General features: G+C 46.4%; 1 protein-coding gene across 2 annotated transcripts in view; it reads left to right on the forward strand.

Moving 5' to 3' along the window:
- Positions 1–22,180, forward strand: part of Mboat2 (membrane bound glycerophospholipid O-acyltransferase 2) — a 136,450-nt gene that overhangs the window by 39,033 nt on the left and 75,237 nt on the right. For both annotated transcript variants that reach the window (XM_076559047.1, XM_076559046.1), the window contains exons 2-3: positions 5,209–5,354; positions 11,346–11,423. In XM_076559047.1, coding sequence (XP_076415162.1) covers positions 5,209–5,354; positions 11,346–11,423 — 224 coding nt within the window. The remainder of the gene's footprint in view (positions 1–5,208; positions 5,355–11,345; positions 11,424–22,180) is intronic.

The following is a 22,180-nucleotide window of genomic DNA, read 5'->3' on the forward strand; positions in this document are numbered from 1 at the left end:
TGCCTATGCTTGGTACCACGGGCTCTGGAATCAGTGCCTGCTGCCCACCTGGTGATGGTTGAGCTCCCTGTCGTTAGTGGTGTGGTTCATGGGCATAGACTATGGTGATGACGGTAATGTCTCACACGCAGGCTTGGATCAAGTAGAGATCCACAGTTAGTGATGCATACATATGCATCGACCAGCTTGCCTTCTGCTCTGTAACACATACAGATCATGTATGCCACATTAAGAACATTCAGTAACATCTAATTTGTGATGTATTTTCATGACTCGTGGGCTAGGTTCTTCTTCCGAATGACTTCTTTTCCCTGCCATCTTTTAATATCTCTGTATATATATCTATTTTAATTCTTTTTTGAGACATCTCACTATGAAGCCCAGGCTGCGCTGACCTTGATGCTTCTCCGGTCTCACTGTCCACGTGGCTGGCAGGAGTGTATTTTAATATTCCTTTTTTCTACATTGTCACTTACAGTGTGCAATTTTTGTTAGATAGAAGCTTTAAGTATTTATATAAGCAGTCGGTTTTATCTATACGTTGCATTGTTAAATTATTATTTGTATTAGATAAGCTATATTCCCTTACATCCTTATCTAGGATGTAGATTTGTGGTGTTACTTTTCACATCTAGTCAGGATGAGCTAGGATTTGCTGCAGTAACAAGCCATTTCTAAGACAGAATGTCTAGCCATTATCCCTCCTTGCCTGATCACAGGCTGGCATGGAAGCCTTTGCGCCTCCTCATTTCTGGGATATTGCAGACAGAGAGGCAGATCTGGACCTGGTTGTTCTGTCCCTGAGGTAGCACACTGCTCCAGCTACCAGTCTCTCTCCACTAAGAGTTGGAATACAGTGCCTCACTAATGGGTTAACTTGTGCCCCTTAGAGCTAAGAAATTTTCAGAGTTGTATTGGATATGACATCTATAAATTGTCTCTGCCATTTGTCCAGTTTTCTTGTATGGGTTATAATAGTCCCGATAAGTGACTTGCTTTTCTGTGATTTTTGTAGTATCCTAAAGAGTATTAGAAATATTTATTAAAAAAACAAAACAAAACAAAAAACCAAATAGCACATAGACCGAGATGGATAATTCTATTTTGAAGAGAAAGACAGATGGTGTTAACTTTGGGTTTTAATAGTTTCAGGATACATTTAAGGGCCGTCAAGAAAGCCAGGTCCCCATAAGCTGTCCTCTGACTTCCAATGCCTGTTGTGGCACATGTATACACAGTGGGTGGTGGAGGGAAGGGAAAGAGGAGGAGAAGAGAAAGAATAAATATTTTAAAAGTAAAAGAAGAAAATTAAAGTTCTTTTATTCTAAACTTTTCCCTTTTAGAAGAAAGCATGTATGAAAAGTTGACCTGTTCCAAGCCAAATGTACACCTCCTTCCTTCCTTCCTTCCTTCCTTCCTTCCTTCCTTCCTTCCTTCCTTCCTTCCTTCCTTCCTTCCTTCCTTCCTTCCTTCCTTCCCCTCTCTTTCTCCCTCCCTCCCTCCCTCCCTCCCCCCTCCCCCTTCCCCCTCTCTTTCTTTCTCTATTTTAATCAAGAGCTCATTGTATGTCCAAGCTGTCCTCAGGCTCACAGCCCTCCTACCTTAGTAGGTGTGCTGGTGTTACAGGTGTGTGCCTCTGTGCCAGGTGCCACATCAGATACCTTGGATCATGTCTGACATCTCTCTAAAGCAGCTTTTCCAGTGTTGAGTGAGATATGATGGCAATGTCGGTCTGTCTGTCTGTCTGTCTGTCTTGGAACCCTGCCTGTGGCAGTTGAGACTGACCTTCAGACATACTCTGAAAGCAGAGTCTGGCCAGCACAGCAGCGGCTGACCCTGACTGGACCCTGGGTATCGCCCCGTAGTTTGTGTGATGTCGAGCTCAGAGCTTCAGCTGGTTGAGTATGATATGGGGAACAGCTCCTTCTTCTGAGGCCTCGGGGAGGTGGTGGGGTGGTGGGGACTAAGTTCAGAAGGCAGCGTGTGATGGGTAGTGCGGATTGTTACTGTGTTGGACCATTCATGGACACACCCACTTTCCCACCTTCCGCTCCTCCCCAGGACTCTGCCTCTCCAACCTTCCCCAACCGTGAAAGGATGACTAAGGCGGTGTCTGTTGGGGAAGTTTTTACGTTCAGGCCTTTGAAGGAATGGTTTGAATGTCTCAATAATCTGCATCTCTCCATGGTGATGTCCTGTGGTTTTCAGGGGTGTTCCTGCCCTCTCTTCTGGGGTTCCTGCACTCTGAGTGCCCATCTCACGGGTGTGCCCCAACGTTTCTGGCCCAGGGATGCCTGGGATTCCCTTGTGCAGGGGAGGACTACCCTCCTCCTAAATTTCAGCTGCTCCACTCAGATCTGCTCTGGGACTGTGCCTTGCCCCGTCCTTTCCTGCAGGACCACATCCCGTGCATCTTCCCGGGCACAATGCTCCGGACAACTATCAGTGTAAACTATGGTTTTACACTGTGGTTTTAGTGATGTCACCTAAATAGTGAGACATTTTCCTGATTGTAAAATCTGTCTCTCCGACTTTTTCAGCGACTCTTGCCAAGGTCACCAGTAAAGCAGTAGTTATTAATTAGACAGCCAGTTTGAACTTTGTGCTAGGGAAAAGGGTGAGTGATTGGGAGAAAGACACTTCTCAGAGAGTGGTGGAGATCTGCTCGGATTGGGAACTGCTGCCCCGGCCCCACCCTTACAGAGAGAGCAGCCACAGCCTCTTTGCACCTGCGGCCTGGGTCTTCTTTTACATTTCCCAAGACTGCTTGCTTTTCCGCTGCTGGGGTCCTTTAGCGTTGCAGGACTCGGGGTCCTGTACAATGCCATCTTGTCTCTCTGTAGCTCTCTCCCAGCCATGTCCAGCTCTCAGACTCACATTTGCCTCAAGGCTCTAGACTAGTGGTTCTCAACCTGTCTGTTGCGACCCCTTTGAGGGTCAAATGACCCATTCGCGGGGGCTGCCTAAGACCATGGAAATCAAAGATCTTTACATTACGATTCATAACAGTAACAAAATTATAGTTAAGAAGTAGCAACAAAAATACTGTTATGGTTGGGGGGTCACCACAACATGAGAAACTGTATTAAAGGGTCGCAGTGTTAGGAAGGTCGAGAACCACTGATCTAGACCTTTCTGAAACATGTCTGGTTATGCGCATGAGCCCATGTAAGCCACACATGCAGAAGGTGTAGGATTCATTTCCCCAGACTGCTCATTCCTGTTTCCTGGTCTTGACTGATCTTGTCATCTCCTACCAATCAATGGCTCTTGCCCTTTCTCAGGTTCTCATGGCGTAGCCTACCCTGACATCTGATTGGTCCCACACACCCCAACTATCCCAGCAATCTAGGCTCTGTGTTGGCCCTGGGGATTGTAATGGCAGTCTTGTACACCGGCTCTACTTTGTTCCCTGCCTTCCAAGGCGGTGGGGGGATGGGTCCCAATGCCTTCTTTATTGAGACATTTTCAGTCTTTTCATATCATTATTAAATGCAGAGTGCCCTTGCTGAGTTCGCCCCCTCGTCTTGCCGATGCCTCCCCCCCCCCCCCCCCCCCCCGTTTGTCCCTGGGACGTTTGTTCCTCAGGATGCCTTTTCCCTCAGTGGTCAGCACGGCGCTCTCATTTCTTGGGGTACAGGAATCTGTACTGGACACTTTTTAAACAAAAATATAGTCTTGTGTGCCAAAAATTGTGATTGTGTGGAGTGAGGCTTGATCTCCGATGTCCTTGATGTGGAAGACCATGGCGTGAAGAGTAGGTGGTTACAAAAAGTCCGTAAGATTTCATAGGATGCTTCTATCACAGTCGTCACCTCCTTTCTGTTATATAAACATGTGAAAGGGGAAGAGGGCAAGCAGCGGAGAAAACAGCCCTCGGATAGTGGCACTCTGCCGGCCCCGGGGACTACTGCCCCTGCCGTCCAGTCCCTTTGTCACCTGCTTTTGACACTCGCCTTCAGGCTTGTTTTTGAAACGCTTTTTGTGCAGCTTCTACAGGCGCTCTGATGTCTGTCAGTGCTCCCGCGTCTGCGTGCCTTTTCCGTTAGAGGCTCGTTACCCTGGGAGAGGTCAAGACTTGGCTTCTGTTGTCTCTGTTGCAGATGCTCTATAATTTTTTTTTTTTTTTTTTGGTCTAATGAAGACATATTTGAGAGAAAGGATTGAAGTTCTTGAGGGTTTGTAGGTCTAGGAATCATGTGAATAGATGTTAGTCATTCGTGTCAAGAATAGTAGTTTTTCTGATGTCTTTACTTTTGGCTAATTCAAAAACACAGTTAAAATGTGAGGAGAAGCAGGTACTAGAACCCGCTAGGAAGATGTTTGTCTTGCACCAGATGCGTTTCAGAGGACAGTGGTCTCAGACAACGCCCAGCAGGCCTGGCTGTTCTCTGTATTGTAGGGAGTGAGGCCTACTCATCTGTATTGTAGGGAGGGGGAGCTTTATATACAGGCTTCTAGAAGGATTTTCCTGCACATTTCACGAGAATGAGTCTTGTCAGAGAGAATGGCGGCTCTCCTGAAGCCTTCACATTCCACAAGAGACCCTTGTTCTCAGGCCTTGTGGGCGGAGAGCGAGCAGCCTCAGGCTTGCCCCTGCCTCTGAGCACTGTGGTGGAGAGTTCAATGGCAGCCCTGCTAGACTTGGGAAAGGTGTGGGATCCCCGCCCAGCACACATCCAGGGTTCTGTGTCTTACCTGCTGACCTTTACCTTTGCTGTAGCAGTGATGTTTAGACTACAGCAGCTCCACGAGGCTCCCACCTCCATGGACAGTCCTGTGTCCCCATCCCACTGGATCTGTAGCCTCTGGGGACTTGGGGGAGCTTGCCCTGAGCATTGTGGGAAACTCGGAGCGTTACTTTCCTACCAATTGTTAATACCTGAGCCATCTAAACAGGCTCCTACGTCCCTCAACCCAGAGTGCCCCGTGCTTCCCATTCCTGTGTGGTATCCTGCGCACACCTGCGCACACCTGTCTCCTGCCAGGTGCAGTGCGGGAAATGTGTTGACCCATCGCTTAACCTTGAAGCTCCTCCCCGGGAAATGCCCCATTTATTGGTTTTGGTTTTTTTTTTTTTTTTTTTTTTTTGTAAATGAAAAGAACTTCGTTTTATATTAACTGTGGTATTTTTGTCTTTAGAATTTAAATGTAACACTGAAGGATTCCAGTCTATTGCTAACACGCAATTTTAATTTTTCTTTGCAGGTCAACTTTGTAGTGTGCCAACTCTTTGCCTTGTTAGCGGCCGTTTGGTTTCGAACTTACCTACATTCAAGCAAAACTAGCTCTTTTATCAGACACGTAGTTGCTACCCTTTTGGGCCTTTATCTTGCATTTTTTTGCTTTGGATGGTAAGTAATTATTTTGATCACGTTTAAATGAACGCTGTTAGGTGTATTTGAGAATTGAGTGTGTAGAGGGATACATTATATAGGATTCTGTTTTGAAATTTACTTACAAAGTTTTCTTTCAACGCTAACTTTCAAAATCTTTTAGTCTAGAAACAATGGATTGGGAATGGGAATCTCTTGAGCTTTGTCGAAGGGAAGATTTACTGTTTATAATTTATGAACGGGGTGCAAGGAGGACTTGCAGAGGCAGTCTGGTGTTAAGTAGCTCTTTTCACCCATCTTGAAAATATTTTATGCTGAAACAAGCAATAAATTGTGTGTTGTTTGTCCCTTTGGGTTTTCTCTGTGCTGCTGGCTCTGGGAAAGTATGACCCTCATACTAGGAGCCATGAAAAGGCTTTTGTTTGTTCTCGGCGGAGAAAAAATGAAAAGTTTTTACTCAGGATCCTTCAAACGTGTGTGTGTGTGTGTTTGTGTGTGTGGTGTGTGTGTATGTGTGTGTGGTATGTGTGTGTATGTGTGTGTGGTGTGCATGGTGTGTGTGGTGTGTGTGGTGTGCGTGTGTGTAGTGTGTGTGTGTGGTGTGTGTGTGCATGTGTGTGGTGTGTGTGTGGTGTGCGTGTGTGTAGTGCGTGAGTGCGTATGTGTAGTGCGTGTGTGCGTGTGTGCGTGTGTGTGTGTGTGTGTGTGTGTGTGTGTGTGTGTGTGTGTGTGTGGTTAGTCCCCGTCTTCCTCGATGGGCTAGCCTGAGAGCCTACAGTTTGGAACACTGCCCGAGCTGCTTCCTGGCACCTGTGGGCATGTCTGAATGAGGAGAGCAGGACGGGAAGGTGCTCAGTCACTCTTGGCAAGGCAGCAGAGACTCTGTATAGAAGGGCTTCCTGGTGACTCACAAATCTCCCTCCTGGGAGAGCCTCCTGAGTGCCCACCATTCGCAGACAAGGACTCTGGGCTTGCTCTTCTCAGGTTCCTGTTGGCGCTGAGAAGGCTGTGAGAGAGCTGGGTGTGGACTCACTCGATCTGTGCTCCCCAGGTTTCCGTGGTGACTGGATAACGGTGCCACTCTTCGGTTAACAGTGTGCTCAAGGCTACACTCCTGGTATTTCTTAATCGGCCCTTGGCCTCCAGGAATTGCAAGTGTTTCCTAGGACCTCATGAAAATCACCTGAGTGTAATTTATCCATGTCTACCACAAATCAATCAACAGCATAATGTAATCCATCCCTACCATATCGCCCTTGGCTGGCTCTCTGATAGCCCATGTTTGCCCGTGATGGGTGTATGCAATGTTGTAGTTTTGCCATGATGTCTTAAGATCGAAGCATATGGACCTTTTAACTTCTTGGATGGCATTCAGTGTGTATCATCGAAGTTTCCTGAGGTTTCTATTTCGACTTGTGGGAGGTAGTGGATGTTCTTAAACATCATAGAACTTTTCCAGCATAGACTAATGGGCTGGACGTAATTCGCTCCTTACCCAGCTTCAACAGGTACTGACATCTCACCCTTCTTATTTTATCTTGCCCCCATTTTTAGAGCACGTTGAAGTGTATGTCAGTGTATACATTCTCTCTTCAATAGCTGAGTACCCGGTGTGTGTGTGTGTGTGTGTGTGTGTGTGTGTGTGTGTGTGTGTGTGTGGTGTGTGGTGTGTGTGTGTGGTGTGTGTGGTATGTGTGTGTGTGGTGGGTATGTGGGTGTGTGTGGTGTGTGTGGTGTGTGTGTGTGTGTGTGGTGTGTGTGTAGTGTGTGTAGTGTGTGTGGTGTGTGTGTGTATGTGGTATGTGTGTGGTATGTGTGTATGTGTGGTGTGTGTGTGTGTGTGTGTGTGGTATGTGTGTGGTGTGTATGTGTGTGTGTGTGGTGTGTGTGGTGTGTGTGTGTGATGTGTGGTGTGTATGTGTGGTGTGTATGTGTGGTGTGTGTGTGTGTGTGTGTGTGTGTGTTGCATGTTTTCCTAGGGAGTGGAGAACACATCTGGCTCAGCTTGACCTGGGGCCCCCTTCACTTGTGCTCTGTGGAGAAGCAGGGGGTGCACTGGGCAGGGAGGGGGAGGTGGGGAAGAGTGAGCGAGTCTCTGCTGGGCTGTCCTTGGCCGAGGTGTTTCCCGGAGTTAAATCTTCATGATACTTAGAACACAGCTTCCAGTTCACAGGCTTTAGCTCAAGGTTACACTGTCTTGAGTTTCAAGTTACATAAGGTAGCAAGAGACTTAGTTACTTCAGTGGGTTCTTCCTCCTCCTCCTCCTCCTCCTCCTCCTCCTCCTCCTCCTCCTCCTCTTCTTAGTTGAAATTCTAGTTGTTAGTTGGAATTAGTTAATGGTAAGTATTGTTTATTCTTTAGCTTTGCATTTGTTGGTGCTTTTTTTTTCTTTTTTCCCCTCAGGCAATCCTATCACTGATTTTTACCACTTCCCTTTGGAGGGCATATTTGCTCTGTAAATATAATTGCTCACTTCACCTACTACTGTTTGCCCCTCCCCCCTTTTTAGCGCCTGCAGCTCCTTATAACAATTATTATTCATTCAGATATCTTTGGTGCTTGCGGCCAAGCCTGGTGACCTGAGTTTGATCTCTAGGACCCAGTGGTGTAAGGACAGAAATGAATCCTGCCTGTGGTCCTCTGACTGCCAGAGGGATGTGGGCGTGCACATGGACGGACGGGGACACACACACACACACACACACACACAGCAGCACTTCCAGAGGAATGTGGGCGTGCACATGGACACACACACACACACACACACACACACACACACACACACCAGCACTTCCAGAGGAATGTGGGTGTGCACATGGACACACACACACACAACAACACTTCCAGAGGAATGTGGGCGTGCACATGGACACACACACACACACAACAACACTTCCAGAGGAATGTGGGCGTGCACATGGACACACACACACACACACAACAACACTTCCAGAGGAATGTGGGCGTGCACATGGACACACACACACAACACTTCCAGAGGAATGTGGGCTGCACATGGACACACACACACACACACACAACAACACTTCCAGAGGAATGTGGGCGTGCACATGGACACACACACACAACACTTCCAGAGGAATGTGGGCGTGCACATGGACACACACACACAACACTTCCAGAGGAATGTGGGCGAGCACATGGACACACACACACACAGCAGCAGCAGCACTTCCAAAGGGACATAGACGTGCACATGCACACACTTGTGTACCCACAACAGCAACAACAGACAAACGCAGTAGAAACTGTCCAGGGGAGGAGCACAAACAGTGCTTGTTAGCGTGAGCAGGGCTGGGCTCAGACTCAGTCGTCCGTTGGTTCCAGGGGGAGTGTCTCTGGTCTAAAGTCTTGGGATTAGAAGTGTCTGACTTTGGATTGTTTGTGTAGACTTGACTGGTTGATTCTGTGACACTCCAGAATGGGAAGTTTTTGAGTGGATTTGTGGATTAGAGATGCTCAGACTGAACCACCATTATCCAGTTGGTCAAGGGCGGGCATCTCTCCGTCTATCCAATCTCTTTGTCACCCTTTTCATATAGTACTGAATTAGCCTCTTTCTTACTCCTGTGTTGTTGTTTGTTTTAACTCTTTGCTCTTTTGGGGGCCCGCCACCCAGCTCCCAGATAAATCACACGGAGTCTTATTACGACTTATGAATGCCCGGCCTTAGCTTGGCTTATTTCTAATCAGCTTTTCCTAATTATACCAGCTTTTCTTAAAATTATACCTTTTGTCTCTGGGCTTTTAACTTTCTCTATTCTGTATACCTTTCTTTACTTCTTGCCCCGTGGCTGGCTGTGTAGCTGAGTGGCTGGCCCCTTGCATCCTCCTCTCCTCCTTTTTTTCAATCCTTGATCTTTTCCTCCCAGATTTCTCCTATTTATTCTCTCTGCCTGCCAGCTCTGCCTATCCTTTCTCCTGCCTCACTATTGACCAATCAGTTCTTTATTAGACCAATCAGGTGTTTTAGGCAGGCACAATAACACAGCTTCACAGAGTTAAACAAATGCAACGTAAAAGAATGCAACACATCTTTACATCATTAAACAAATGTTCCACAGCATAAGCGAATGTAACACATCTTAAAATAATATTCTGCGCTGGGTGGTGGTGGCGCATGCCTTTAATCCCAGCACTCGGAAGGCAGAGGCAGGTGGATCTCTGTGAGTTCGAGGCCAGCCTGGGCTACCAAGTGAGTTCCAGGAAAGGCGCAAAGCTACACAGAGAAACCCTGTCTCGAAAAACAAAAACAAAAACAAAACAAAAAAAAAATTCTGCAACAGTCCTGCACCTCTCTCTAGACTTTCCATGTGTTACCTCGTAATCCCGAACACCTGAAGTGGCTAGAGTGTGCTTCCTGTGTGCATGATACTAATGATGCCATGTGAGGTACTCAGTGAGGGGCAGTGGAAGGGATGTCTAACTGAGTAGAGGAGGAACCTGCTGCTAATTGCGGAGTTCACAAAACAGATGAGTCTAGAGCGGGTCAGTGTTTGAAGCTTGATTTACCCCAGCAGCAGAGACTAGCGTGGCAGGCTGTTACCTCACACCCAAAAGGCGTCTGAGCATGCCGGGGGTGGGAGCCTGAAGGCTGTCAAGCCGCGAGGGCTGGCAGTGTTTGAGGTGTTTTACTGTTGACTTCAAAGTCAACAAGGAAACTGACCTGGAAAAGGAAACACTTTCCTCAGTCACCCTCAGTCAGACATGCTCCTCCACCTTGTTGAAGATACTTTTAAGTATTAAAAGTCCTTAGAGGTACCTAGCAGTTCCCAACAACGTGCCTAAAGGTCTGTTAGTGAACTGTTGGTGTTGACAATAAATAGGTGGATGACATTTCCATCAATTACTTTAAAGTTTCATTCTGTTTTCATTTATATTTGCGTATGTTTTCCTGTCTCCTCATAGCCTTCTGATTATAGCAGCATTCCAGGTCATTGGTTTCTGGATGTGTGTATGTGGTGTGTGTATGTATACCTCTGTGTGTGTGTGTGTGTGTGTGTGTGTGTGTGTGTGTGTGTGTAGAGCTGCAGTCTGCTCTAGTCTGGAACAGACCTGGAACCTACTCCTTATTTGTAATAAGTCTATAGAAAAATGTGTAAGCAGTTTTTCCACATTCATATTATCTGATAGTCTGTGATGAAGCTAAAAAGTAATTTTAATTGTATACTAAGAGCTTAATAATTTGTATATAGCTGCAAAAGTTTACTATAAATCATGCCGTCAGAAAGGGGAGTTGAAAGAGGCCAAGTGTGTGTATGTGCACATGCACATGTGTGAGGTATGATCTCAGGGATGGTTTGGGCTGAGTTGAGTCCCAGAGGTCCAAATCATATTTGGCCTGAAATCTGTGAAGTGAATAGATACATTACTCTAGTCATTAAATGGTGATTTCTGCATTGGGGTACTAGAAAGAACTGTCGTGCCAACCAGCAATTATATCATAGCAAGTTATTGCCTTTTTAGAAGGAAGTTCATCTGACTTCACCACTGTGCTTTGAGGATAGATTTGGGTGTTTTTGGTAACTTGTTTTGTGAATGACACTGTTGAAAAAGTAAGCACAAAGTAGAAAGCTGCTGTTGGAGAAGTTTGGGGAGATCGCAGGCATTCTGCCAGGACTTTTCTGAAATCCATGTTTATTACTCCTTTTAAAATTTCTGTTCCTTGTCTTACGAAGAAGGTGGCCATCCTCGGTCCACAGGGCCCCACACTGCTTTCCCGTTGCTAGGTTATGTGGAGTGCTGGGGCCTTGAGCTGGGCTTGTAAAGGTTGGTTTTATTTATCCAGCTCCGTTGGTCTGAAGCTTGGGCTCCCTGTCCCCAGGGTTTGCAGAACATCATGCGGGCTTGGGAAGGTTTAGTCATTTTTTTTTTTTTTTTTTTTTGTTTTGTATGAGGATGTTCTAGGTTACCTTAAGTACTTTTCTACCTGTATTATTTGAACTTGATGGTTGTGGTCGCTTCTAACACATTTTCACTTTTTATAGGTATGCCTTACACTTCCTCGTACAAAGTGGGATTTCCTACTGCATCATGATCATAGCTGGCGTGGAGAGCATGCATCAGTGAGTATTGACCGTGTGCACACAGAAAAACACCTTTCCCTTGAGTAGAGTCTGATCAAAAACGACAATAGTCCTATTTATTACACCGCAGTGCTCCTGAAGCAGGGTGATTTCTTAGGAAGCGGCACAGTATAAGATCTTGGTGTGCATCCCTCTCCTGTCTACGCAAGTCAGTTCTAGAGCTCACCACTGACATCTAAGGATGAGTGAGTCTTTGACACGAAGGACTGGCACTGTGGCATGTTCAGCCCCACCCCTGGCTCCTCCCCCTTAGACACCAGGAGAACCCTGGCTTGTGACAAAAATCGGTGTTTCCAGATACACGCTTGAAGGCAGGATTGCCCGTTTACCAGCTTCTTAGTCTCCAGGGGATTAGCAGTAGAGAGCAGAACTAACGTGACCAGATGGAGATTTAGAAGGTAAGTTTAGGACTGAGTAATTAATGAGAACTCTGGGAAGGAAACAAGGTCCCTGTTCCTGGTTTGCACACAGAAGAGTTGGAAGCAGTTTCTCAAGGTGGGGACCCTGAAAGTGGGGACCATACTGAGAGGTAACCAGCCCCCTGAAACAGTGTTTGGTGTGCAGTGAGTATTTCCCGAGTCAGTGAATAGTGACTTAAGCAACTGTGAGATGCCCAGCCAGAGTTGGGTAGCTAGGTAGGCAGGGGGAGGTAGGTCGCTAGGCTGGAAACGGACATTTGGGAGCAGCCTTACGTCACAGGTGCTCGATGGAAGACCCAGGACAGAGCCTGCCTGCAGACCCTTCTCCTGGTGACTCTGTAATAGTGACGTGTGACGTGGTGTACGTGTTGGGTTTCTGAATTCCTGGAACACATGGCTACAGGGGTCGTGCATACGAAACCAGACCCTTAGCGCTTGACTGGCACTTTCCTAACTCAGTTTTATCTCGTGTCTTCCGTGTTTGGATGACTGGCCATCCCTCTGTCGTCACATGCTGTTTATTGATCAGTCAGGCTTCTCCGGAACGGAAGTTACGGTGTCTCCCTCGTATCCAGAAGGATTTATTAGAGTGGTTCACACAGTCTGAGGCTGGACTGTCCCTCAGTGGCCGTCTGCACACTGAAGAGCCAGGGAACGCAGTAGGTGCTCAGTTCTAGTAGAGGGAGGGCCTCAGAACCGAGGTGCCCGTCATGGGGCTCCAGCCTGAGGCTAACGGCCTGGCGGCCTCCTGAAGAGCCAGAGGTGTGAGTCACACTGACAGGCTGGAGCGTGATGCCTGCCAATTCATGGCGGGGGCAACAGACCACTCACGCAGGAAGATCTGAGCTCGAGTCTCCTTAGCTGGCTTCCCCTACAGTTTTCTGTTGGCAAGTATGGCAAGCCTGTTGGATGGTGCCGCCCTCATTTAGGGCAGGTCCCTTCTGATTTGCTGTCCCACGAGCCAGTGTTTGGAAATGCCCTGACGGACATACCTAGAAGTGTGCTCTGTGGATCTCCTAAGAGTCCCTCAATTCGATCAAATTGACAAGATTGACCTTCCCAGATGTGGTCTTCATTACCTTACACACAGCCCATGCTGGCTTTTCTCTTCTGTGAACTAACACTTAAAAGTAGATGTTTGGTTTTAATTTTGATAAGAGGGAGAAGAATATTTTGATAACGTTTTGGGTGAAATAGTCTTTGTATCATGACAACCCTGTTTTCAATTTTTTTTTTATTTATATGTATGTACGAGTGCCTACTTGTCTGCATGTGTACCACATATGTGCAATGCCACAGAGTCCAGAGGAAGGTGTTGGGTCCTGTAGAACTGGAGGTACAGCCATGTAGATGCTGGGAACCAACCCAGATCCTCTACAAGAACCATGTCTCCAGCCCCTCCAGCCCCATTCACAAGGCCATGTACAGACTACACATTCAGGGTGATATTTCATAAAAAGAGTTGGGTTTCCGACCTGGATAATCAAGAAAAGCAGATGAAATTGCAGGAAACAGAGGACTTGGCTGTTGCCACCTAAAGCAAGCGTGATAAGCTTTTGTATTGGAACGAAAGTTTATATCTTGAAAAAAAAAATTACGCCTTTCATGAAAGGCAGGAGTGGCCTGTGGAGTCAACGTCCACTTTAGACTTGCACTGTACAGGACAGTAGCTGCCGACCGCATGCAGCTCTGCAAGCTTGTTTGTTTGTTTATTAGTTTTTTGAGACAGGGTTTTTCTTTGTAGCCCTGGCTGTCCTGGAACTTGCTTTGTAGACCAGGCTGGCCTCAAACTTGGAGACCCACCTACCTTTGCCTCCTAAGTGTTGGGATTAAAGGTGTGTCCCAGCATACCTGGCTCTAGCTCTGCTAATTTAAATTCATAAAAATTTAAAATGCGTTTTTTTAAGCCCAGTGTGGGATACATCTTTAATCCCAGCACTCAGGCTGAGGCAGGAGGCTTTTGAGTTTGAGGTCATCTTGGATTACATAAGACTGTCATTAAAAACAAAACAAAGCAAAGCAAAACAAATCAAAACAAAACAGTCTAGTAAACCAGAAACACCAAAACACTCAAATAATAATAATAAAATAATAAACATTAATCCAATCTCAAGAGGTCACCCCTAAACACACGTACATAAGAGCAGCACTAAATGAACTTAGTCAAGTGGGTAGGTAGGTCTATGTATGTGTGTGTGTAACTAATAATTATGGAAGAAGAGATCGTAAACTTGAGGGGGAGGAGAGAAATGATGCAGACTCGGGACTCATCTGTGGAGTTCTCAACAAGTAACTGTAATAATAAAATCCGGTACTTGAGTTGTAGGAGCTTTATTTCAGGTGCTCGCGAGCCACATACCTGGCATGTTCAGTGGTGATTTTGACCGTTGCGAATAGAGATCATTTCTATGGTTGCAGACGGTGCTGGATGGCGCTGCTGTGATCACGTGTGGCTTTGTGGGATGAATAGTGCGCCCCCTCAGTATTTCCGGGGAGGAAGTGCTGCTGCTGTGTGCTCCTACAGGCACTCGAATGTGGTGTTGGGTTCTGACACCACCGATGGAGTTAGGGGGAGGCCTTTTAATCACTGGGGTTAGAAACAAATAGTAGGTGGATAAATAATTGGGGGAAAATGTGTGTTTTGGTCTCCTTTTCAGTTTGCATCTGTTTCAGTTCACACACACACACACACACACACACACACACACACACACACACGACTGTACCTTTTCTTCCTTGCGCTCTTCTTGTTAACATATATATTCCTTCTTTCCAGTGTAGTTTTACATGGTATATGTATTTCTTTGGAGAGCAAGAGTTTAAATCCTTAACAATGAAAGATTTGTACTTGGAGTGCTTAACAGTCTTGTGATTTTTATGAGGTATTCATTCTATGATTGTTCCACTTTCTGTAACATTACCATGTGTTAGTTAAAATATTTCAGTGTACTATAAACTTGATTTCTGTAGCTCCCTCCCCCTTTAAAAACACTCATATGTGTTCTGTCATTCAGATCCATAGCTAGATAATTTATTATTAGCCCTTAATCTAGGGGCTAGAGAGATGGATCAGAAATCATCAGTACTTGTTCTAGCTGGGTGTGTCAGCACTCGGGAGGCAGAGGCAGGCAGAATTGGTCTTTGTAGTAAGTTCCAGACAGTCAAGGCTACATAGAGAGACTGTTTCAAAAATAAAACAAAACAAAACAAAAAACAAACAAACAGAGCAATTGCTTTTGCAGAGAACCTGGTTCCATTCCCAGCACCTACATGTTGGCTCATAACCACTTATAACCCCAGTTCCCGGGGATCTCATGTCCTCTTCTGACCTTCAGCACAGACATGCATGTGATGCACAGACATACATGCAGGCAAAACAATTCGTACATATAACATGAAGAAATCTAAAAAAACAAAACGAAACAATTTATTCTGGAATTGTCTTTTTCCTAGTTGGTATTTTCATGTAGGCTTTGAAATTGGGGAGAGGGGTTAGGTGATGGGCACTAAGAAGTGTTTAGAAATGGGGGAGGGGTCCGGTGACAGGCACCCAGAAGAGTATTTAAAAACAGACCAGCCAGTGTGTCTTACCGGTTGCTTTGGGCTGCTAAGACAAAATGCCATAAACTGACGACTGATAAAACAACAGACAAACTTAGTTCTTGAGATTCTGGAGGTTGGACAGCCTAAGATCCGGTGCCATCAGACTTGGTGTGTCTGATAAGAACTGCTTCCTGGTTCATGTTCAGCCCTCTTCTGTCTGTGACCTTGAGGTCAAAGGTGCATTGGTTCAGGCTCTTGGTTTCTGTGAGGTCTCCTCTAAACCGGTGTGTGAGGCTCCAGCCCTCAGGACCTAATCACCCCAAAGCCTCACTCCTAGATATTCTCACGTGGAGATTAGGTGTCAACATGGGGTCTTGAGGGACGCTAACGGTTCAGAGCACTATATATATTAGGTTATTAATTCTCCTGATTAATATAGGGAGAACTCGACTTCTGCTGGATTCATCCAGCGTTTTCCAAAGCAGGGTTTGGCAAACTGTCTTTATGATGGAGCAGATAGTGAACATCATGGTTCGCAGGTCTCATAGCCTTCGTCACAACTGTCATACACTCCGTTCTTAGGATGCAGAAGCCATGGGAATGTGGCTGAGCTCCAGTAAAACCGCTTACAAAGGCAGTAACGGGCTAGATTCAGCCAAGTCGTTTAACGAGGAAAATCTGGGAGATGGTATGTTCTCAGTAAGTGACCACTGAATGAACGAATGCATGAATGAATGAGGAGATGGTGGACTTCTGCCTGATAGCAAGGCCTGTCCATGTAACTTCCTAGACGTGCTGTCCAGCCTCTGCTTCCGCCTGCTGCAGTCTCTGGGCCACATGTCAGCCCTGCCCTGCAGGATTCTTGCCATAGCTTCTGCCCGCCCTCTGCCCGGCCTCTGCCACCCTCCCTCCCAGAGCAGAACCTGCCTCCTTGATTGTACACTTGGAGCAGCTGCTGCTGGGCTGCACAGTTTCCTCTTTCCCCGGGAGGGAGGGGCTGGGGGCAAGGAGAGGGGCGTTGGGAGCCTTTTCACCTGGGTCATGGAGGAGGGAAGGAAGAGATCAGGGCTTCCCACACCCCTGTGAGCTCGGGAAGGCATTTTTCCCTCCCGAAGGAAGCACAGCGTGGGTGGGTCCCATGTATCCCAATGTGCTTCTCTAATGTGCTAAATAAATAAGCTTTTGTGAATGGTGTGGGAACCAGAGTGCCCTTGTACTACTTAAAAAAAAAAAAAATTGTGGGGAATTTTAAGTTCCAGAAAGACAGTCTCAAAAATTTTGCAACACAATACAAGAGAATGGCCATTATCTTACTATAAATTGCAGAAATGTAGACTGAAATGGGAATGTGGAAAGGGTGTTGGTCTTGAGAAGTTAAGCTAAAATACTTTCCTTGTAAGTTGGCAAGTGATCGTCAGCAAAACCAGTGACCCAGAGATTAAAATGTGAAAACTGTGAGCATTCACAGCGCAATCTACCACGTGTCCACGCTGTGTGGATACCTTCAAGATCTCTGAGAAGGAGGTCCGTGGTTGCTACTGTTGCGTTACGCCGACCTCACTATCTTACAGAAGCAGCTTACGGGAGGGTTGGTTTGGGCTCACAGGTGCAGAGGGCTTTAGATGAGGTAGGTCCTGGAGGGGGGAGCCTATGACAGACAGCATTCACAGCAAAGCGGGCAGGATGCTGGGGGGACTGAGCCCAGAAGCAGAGCTGTGACCTCAGAGTCCTGCCCTTTGTGACCCACTTCCGTCCCCTAAAGATTCCACAGCCTCTCAAACAATGCCAACACCTAGAGAGTGAATAACTGTTCAAGATGTGAACCTGTGGGGGATGTTTTGGATTCGAATCATTTTGGCTTCATAACGGGGGTTTTAAACGTCCTGTCATGAGACTGAGATACCCACCAGTGTGGACCAGCTGTCTGAGTTTGGGTTTTTATCACGGTGATGAGACGCCATGACCACGGCAACTCTTACAAGGAAAACATTTCATTGAGGTGGTTTACAGTTTCAGAGGTTCAGTCCATCATCATCATGGTGGGGAGCATGGTGGCAGGCAGGCAGGCAGACATGGTGCTGGAGAAGCAGCTGAGAGTCTTACCTCGTGCAGGCAGAAGGAAATCCAGTGACACATTGGGCAGTGTCCTGAGCATAGGAAACCTTAAAGCCACCCGCCCCACACACACACTTCGTCTAACAAGGCCACACCTCCTAATAGTAGGGGGACTAATTATATGTAAACTACCACACTGTGTCCTGTAGAGTCCCCAGGAGCCGAGAGAATGGCAGTTGGAATAAAGGATGTGAGCGCCAGGAAGAGACATTTCAACTTGTAGATGAAATGCTTTCCGAGAGCACCCGCAGTGACAGCGTCTCGCTGGGTCTTTCTCTGTCCACTGATGTCATGGCAGAGCCTCCCCTGAGTAGTCGTCTGTCATTTTTACCGCCAGGAGCTACCGTTCACTTCGGCTTTCCCCAGAGGATCCACTCGTGCGGAGAATAGTTTACATTTTTTTCTTGTGCTTGAGCATATAGATAAGAAAGCTCATTAAAGGGAAATGATCTGTTACATTCTGTTCTCTGGAGTGGACTTTTCGAGCTCTTGGTTTTGAATGTGTTTTTGTCTGGGTTGGGTTGGGTACTGGTTCCTGGTGTGGGCCTATGAGGTGTCTCGGGGATCATGGTTCCTCCTGCTCGTGGCCCCAAGTGCCTTTCTTGGCGGGGTCAGGTGCTTGCCGCGGAGTGAGGGGTTCTCTGCCTAGCTGCTTGCTTAACCTTTTCCTCTTGGGTTCCTCACAGAACAGTGGGTTCAAGGCGGTGGCAGGGAGGGGTGGTGTTGGGGGAGAGAGGCGGTTTTAGCTGATAGGGCCGGTATCGCCAGGGCGGGGAGTCCTGGGGTCCGCTTGGACCAGCCGTCTGCCGTTGCTATCGAGACTGGCAGCAGCGTGGGTTCCTAGATAAAGAATGTTATCTGAATTACACTAACAACTGCACTTTCAGTGAGTGGTGATCCTGGCGCTGCCATCTGGTCGGCAGAAGCCTCAAGCCATTTGAAAATGTGTCCCCATGAGGCTAATTAGCAGTGGTTAGTGGCTCAGCAGCAGCTCTGTGGGGGAAACATTAACTTCTCCCAGGGTAATCCTGGGATCCTGTGAGAGACAATAACGTGGCGGGAAGGGAAGTGGACCTTGCTTCTGTTTTCCTTAGTGCTCCCCCGTGGGGCGTCTTCTGCAGAAAGTGCGGCTCTTGGGGGTCTCTGGTGCTGTCTAAGTGCGCTTCAGTCAGGACACTGAGGTTGGTGTCAGTTAGATGACAGGTGCTTTTCCAGTTGGCTCTTGTTACCCCCCCTCATCACAGGTCACGGTGCCCAGTTGCTGTACCTCAGGCATTGTGCCAAGCGTGGGCACTGCCACCCTCTAGCGACAGCACTCATGCGGGTGTGGCTTACCCATTCCACCAAGGTACCTTTCTGATCTTGAAAATACTAATCATATATTACTTAAAAATGAGGTGGTTTGCCGGGCAGTGGTGGCGCACGCCTTTAATCCCAGCACTCGGGAGGCAGAGCCAGGCGGATCTCTTTGAGTTCGAGGCCAGCCTGGGCTACCGAGTGAGATCCAGGACAGGCGCAAAGCTACACAGAGAAACCCTGTCTCGAAAAACCAAAAAAAAAAAAAAAAAAAAAAAAAAAAAAAAAAAAATGAGGTGGTTCTAGCAACTAATATCACTTGTTAGTGGAGTACAAGAATTCATTTTGGGGCTTTGGATAGATCCAGAAACTAACAGTATTTTTCCCACCAAGATTCTAATCCTTGTCTGGATATTGCAAAAGAAAAAAAAAAGAGAGAGAGAGCTTATGTAAGCATCATAATGGATGTTGACAATAAATCCTGTTATTTGTTTTGGTGCCGTACAGTTTGCATATGACTGATGTTTCATGCCAGCTTCACACAAGCTATAGTCATTGAGAGGAGGGAGCCTCAACGGAGAAAAGTGTTTTGTGTCAAGTTGACAAGGGGACAAGTGTGCTGGCTGATTTACTGTCCACTTGACACAGGCTAGAGTCATCAGAGAGGAGGGGACCCCGGTTGAGAAAATGCCTCCATAAGGTTGGGCTGTAGGCAAGCCTGGAGGGCATTTTCTTAATTAGTGATTGATGGGGGAGGACTCAGGACATTGTGGGTGGTGCCGTCCCTGGGCTGGTGGTCCTGGGTTCTGTAAGAAAGCAGGCTGAGCAAGCCATGGGAGCAGGCCAGTAAGCAGCACCCCTCCATGGCCTCTGCATCCGCTCCTGACTCTGGGATCCTGCCCTGTATGAGTTCCTGTCCTGACTTCTTTTGATGATGAGCAGCGTAGGGAACTGTAAGCCAAATAAACTCCTTGCTCCTCAAGTTGCTTTTGGACATAGTGTTTCATCATAGCAATAGTGACCCTAAGACAGCTGGAGTCTGTGTTGGAGTTTTCCAGGGGAAATAAGCATGGATGCCGGGTTATTATCTTCTTTGGAGTTTTAGGTCAGAACTGCAATTGTTTTTGGGGAGCTGAGGCCGCTAGAAGACTCAAACCCTCTGTGGTGTGGTGCATCTTGTCTGTACCTGACAGGTGCAGCTTTTCTAGTCACCCCAGGGAATGGATTGAACAGGAAGAGCCTCTGGATTGTGACTTTGAATTTATGCTAAGGTACTCTATTGAGGGCTTTGTTGATTTTTAAATATCTGTTTTCTTGTTGGGATAGTACTGTGATACAGGGGAGGAGCGGAGGTCTCCTCAGCTGGAGTCACTTGAACAAGGTCACAGGACAAGGAATCGCCTGTGTGAGAGGTCTCAGAGTTGGGGCTAAAGAGGGACACTGAGGCAGCATGCTGAGGGTGTGAATTTACTAGAAGAGTATTAATGTCACGAGCAGACGCACAGGTAGACCACAGCATGGAGGGGCTCTGAGGAAAACCAGAGACAGTGTATCAGGCGTTCTGAAGAACCCACGTGGCACAGCCTAAGCCTGCAGCCAGGCTCTTGGTCGGGAGTCAGGGAATGGTGTGGAGAGCTGGATGTGTGGCCTCCAATGAATGTCAACTCACTTCCCCAGATGGGGAATCCTAGCACCTGGAAGTCCCTTAGCTAGAGGTTCACAGGTGTGTCTCAGTGGGTGCCTGTCAGATTTGAGAGGGCTGTGCTACAGATGTTGTGACAGCTGGATTCTAACATCATGTTCTTACACCATGCACAGCTGTGAAAGTCATCCATGTTCCTTGGAGTTGTTATTTTGTTTACTGGAGTCTTTTAAAGAATTTTTTTTTATTTAAACAAAAAGATTTTTTCATTTACTTACCAGTTAGCATAAACTTCCAGGTACATCTTTTGAAAGAATAGCAGATGCCATTGAGATACTGTACTGTGACTTTTTTGTTGTTGTTGTTGTTATCAAATTCATGGGAACATAGCATCTAGGGATTTTCCAAAAAAGGTTTAAGCTTTAACTAAATGCTTGACTAGCAGTGATCTCCAGTTGTGGACTCCCTGCTTTTTAAAAAAGTGCTTTGCCTTGATTATTAAAATTACAATAAATACAGACTTTAAAGTAGCACATTAAAGTTAGTGTTGCGGAATAAGTGTTTAACTGTGCAAAGATGTGTTGCATTTGTTTTTGTTGCAGAATATTTGTTTAACTATGTAAAGATGTGTTGCATTTGTTTTTGTTGCAGAATATTTGTTTAATTATGTAAAGGTAGCTTGCTGTTTTATCTTGCCTACCTAAGGCACTTGATGGGTCTAATAAAAAGCTGAATGGCCAATAGCAAGGGAGGAGGTATAGGCGAACTTCTAGACAGGGAGAGTGAGGAGGAGGAGGAATTTAGGCTGGAGGAAGAAAGAAAAGGAGACTCCAGGGGCCAGACAGACAGACATCGAGGAGGCAGGAAAGTAGGACATACAGAATGAAAGAAAGGTTAAAAAGTCCTGAGGCAAAATGTAGGTGAATAAAAACAGGTTAAATTAAGTTATAAGAGCTAGTGGGACAGGCCTAAGCTGAGACTGAGAATTCATAATTAATAATAAGTCTCTGTGTCTTTATTTGGGAGTTGGTTGGTGGACCAAAGAAAATTCCAACTGTAAGTTAGTATACCAAAAATATAATTTTAAAACAAATCTGGCCGGGTGGTGGTGGTGGTAGCGGTGCACGCCTTAAATCCCAGCACTCGGGAGGCAGAGCCAGGTGGATCTTTGTGAATTTGAGGCCAGTCTGGTCTACAGAGCTGAGTTCCAGGACAGGCACCAAAGCTACACAAAGACACTCTTTCTTGAAAATCCAAAAATAAATAAATAAAATAAAATAAAATAAAAAAACCAAATCTGTGTAGGAAAAAAATAGTGATTTTTTTTAAAAAAATATTGTTATTGCTAGCTTATTCCACACTCCATATTTGAGTGCTTATGGAAAGAAAGCAAAGGATAACAGGAAATATTGAATGACTTAGAAACCTGCCTGGCATTTAGGTGAAAGGTTATTAGAAGGGCGAGCATCTATTTTCCACAATAAAAACCCAGCCGTTATTTGATTGTAGTAAAGGCCTCAGAAGGAGATGTGATGGCTTTTCTTTTTCTGACCTTGAAACTGGCCTAAGATGCAGCCCAGTTGGAGCAGTTCCTCCCAGAGGATGGAGACAATGCAAGTCCCAGCTAGAACTGGCTCTTTTGCCTTTCTGAGTTCTTTGTAATCCCGTCTCCTGTGCATATTCTGGGCATGGTTTCCTTTTGTAATGCTAAAGGTTAGGAG

This window comes from Peromyscus maniculatus, chromosome 22, assembly GCF_049852395.1.
Source record: "Peromyscus maniculatus bairdii isolate BWxNUB_F1_BW_parent chromosome 22, HU_Pman_BW_mat_3.1, whole genome shotgun sequence".
Taxonomy (NCBI): domain Eukaryota; kingdom Metazoa; phylum Chordata; class Mammalia; order Rodentia; family Cricetidae; genus Peromyscus; species Peromyscus maniculatus.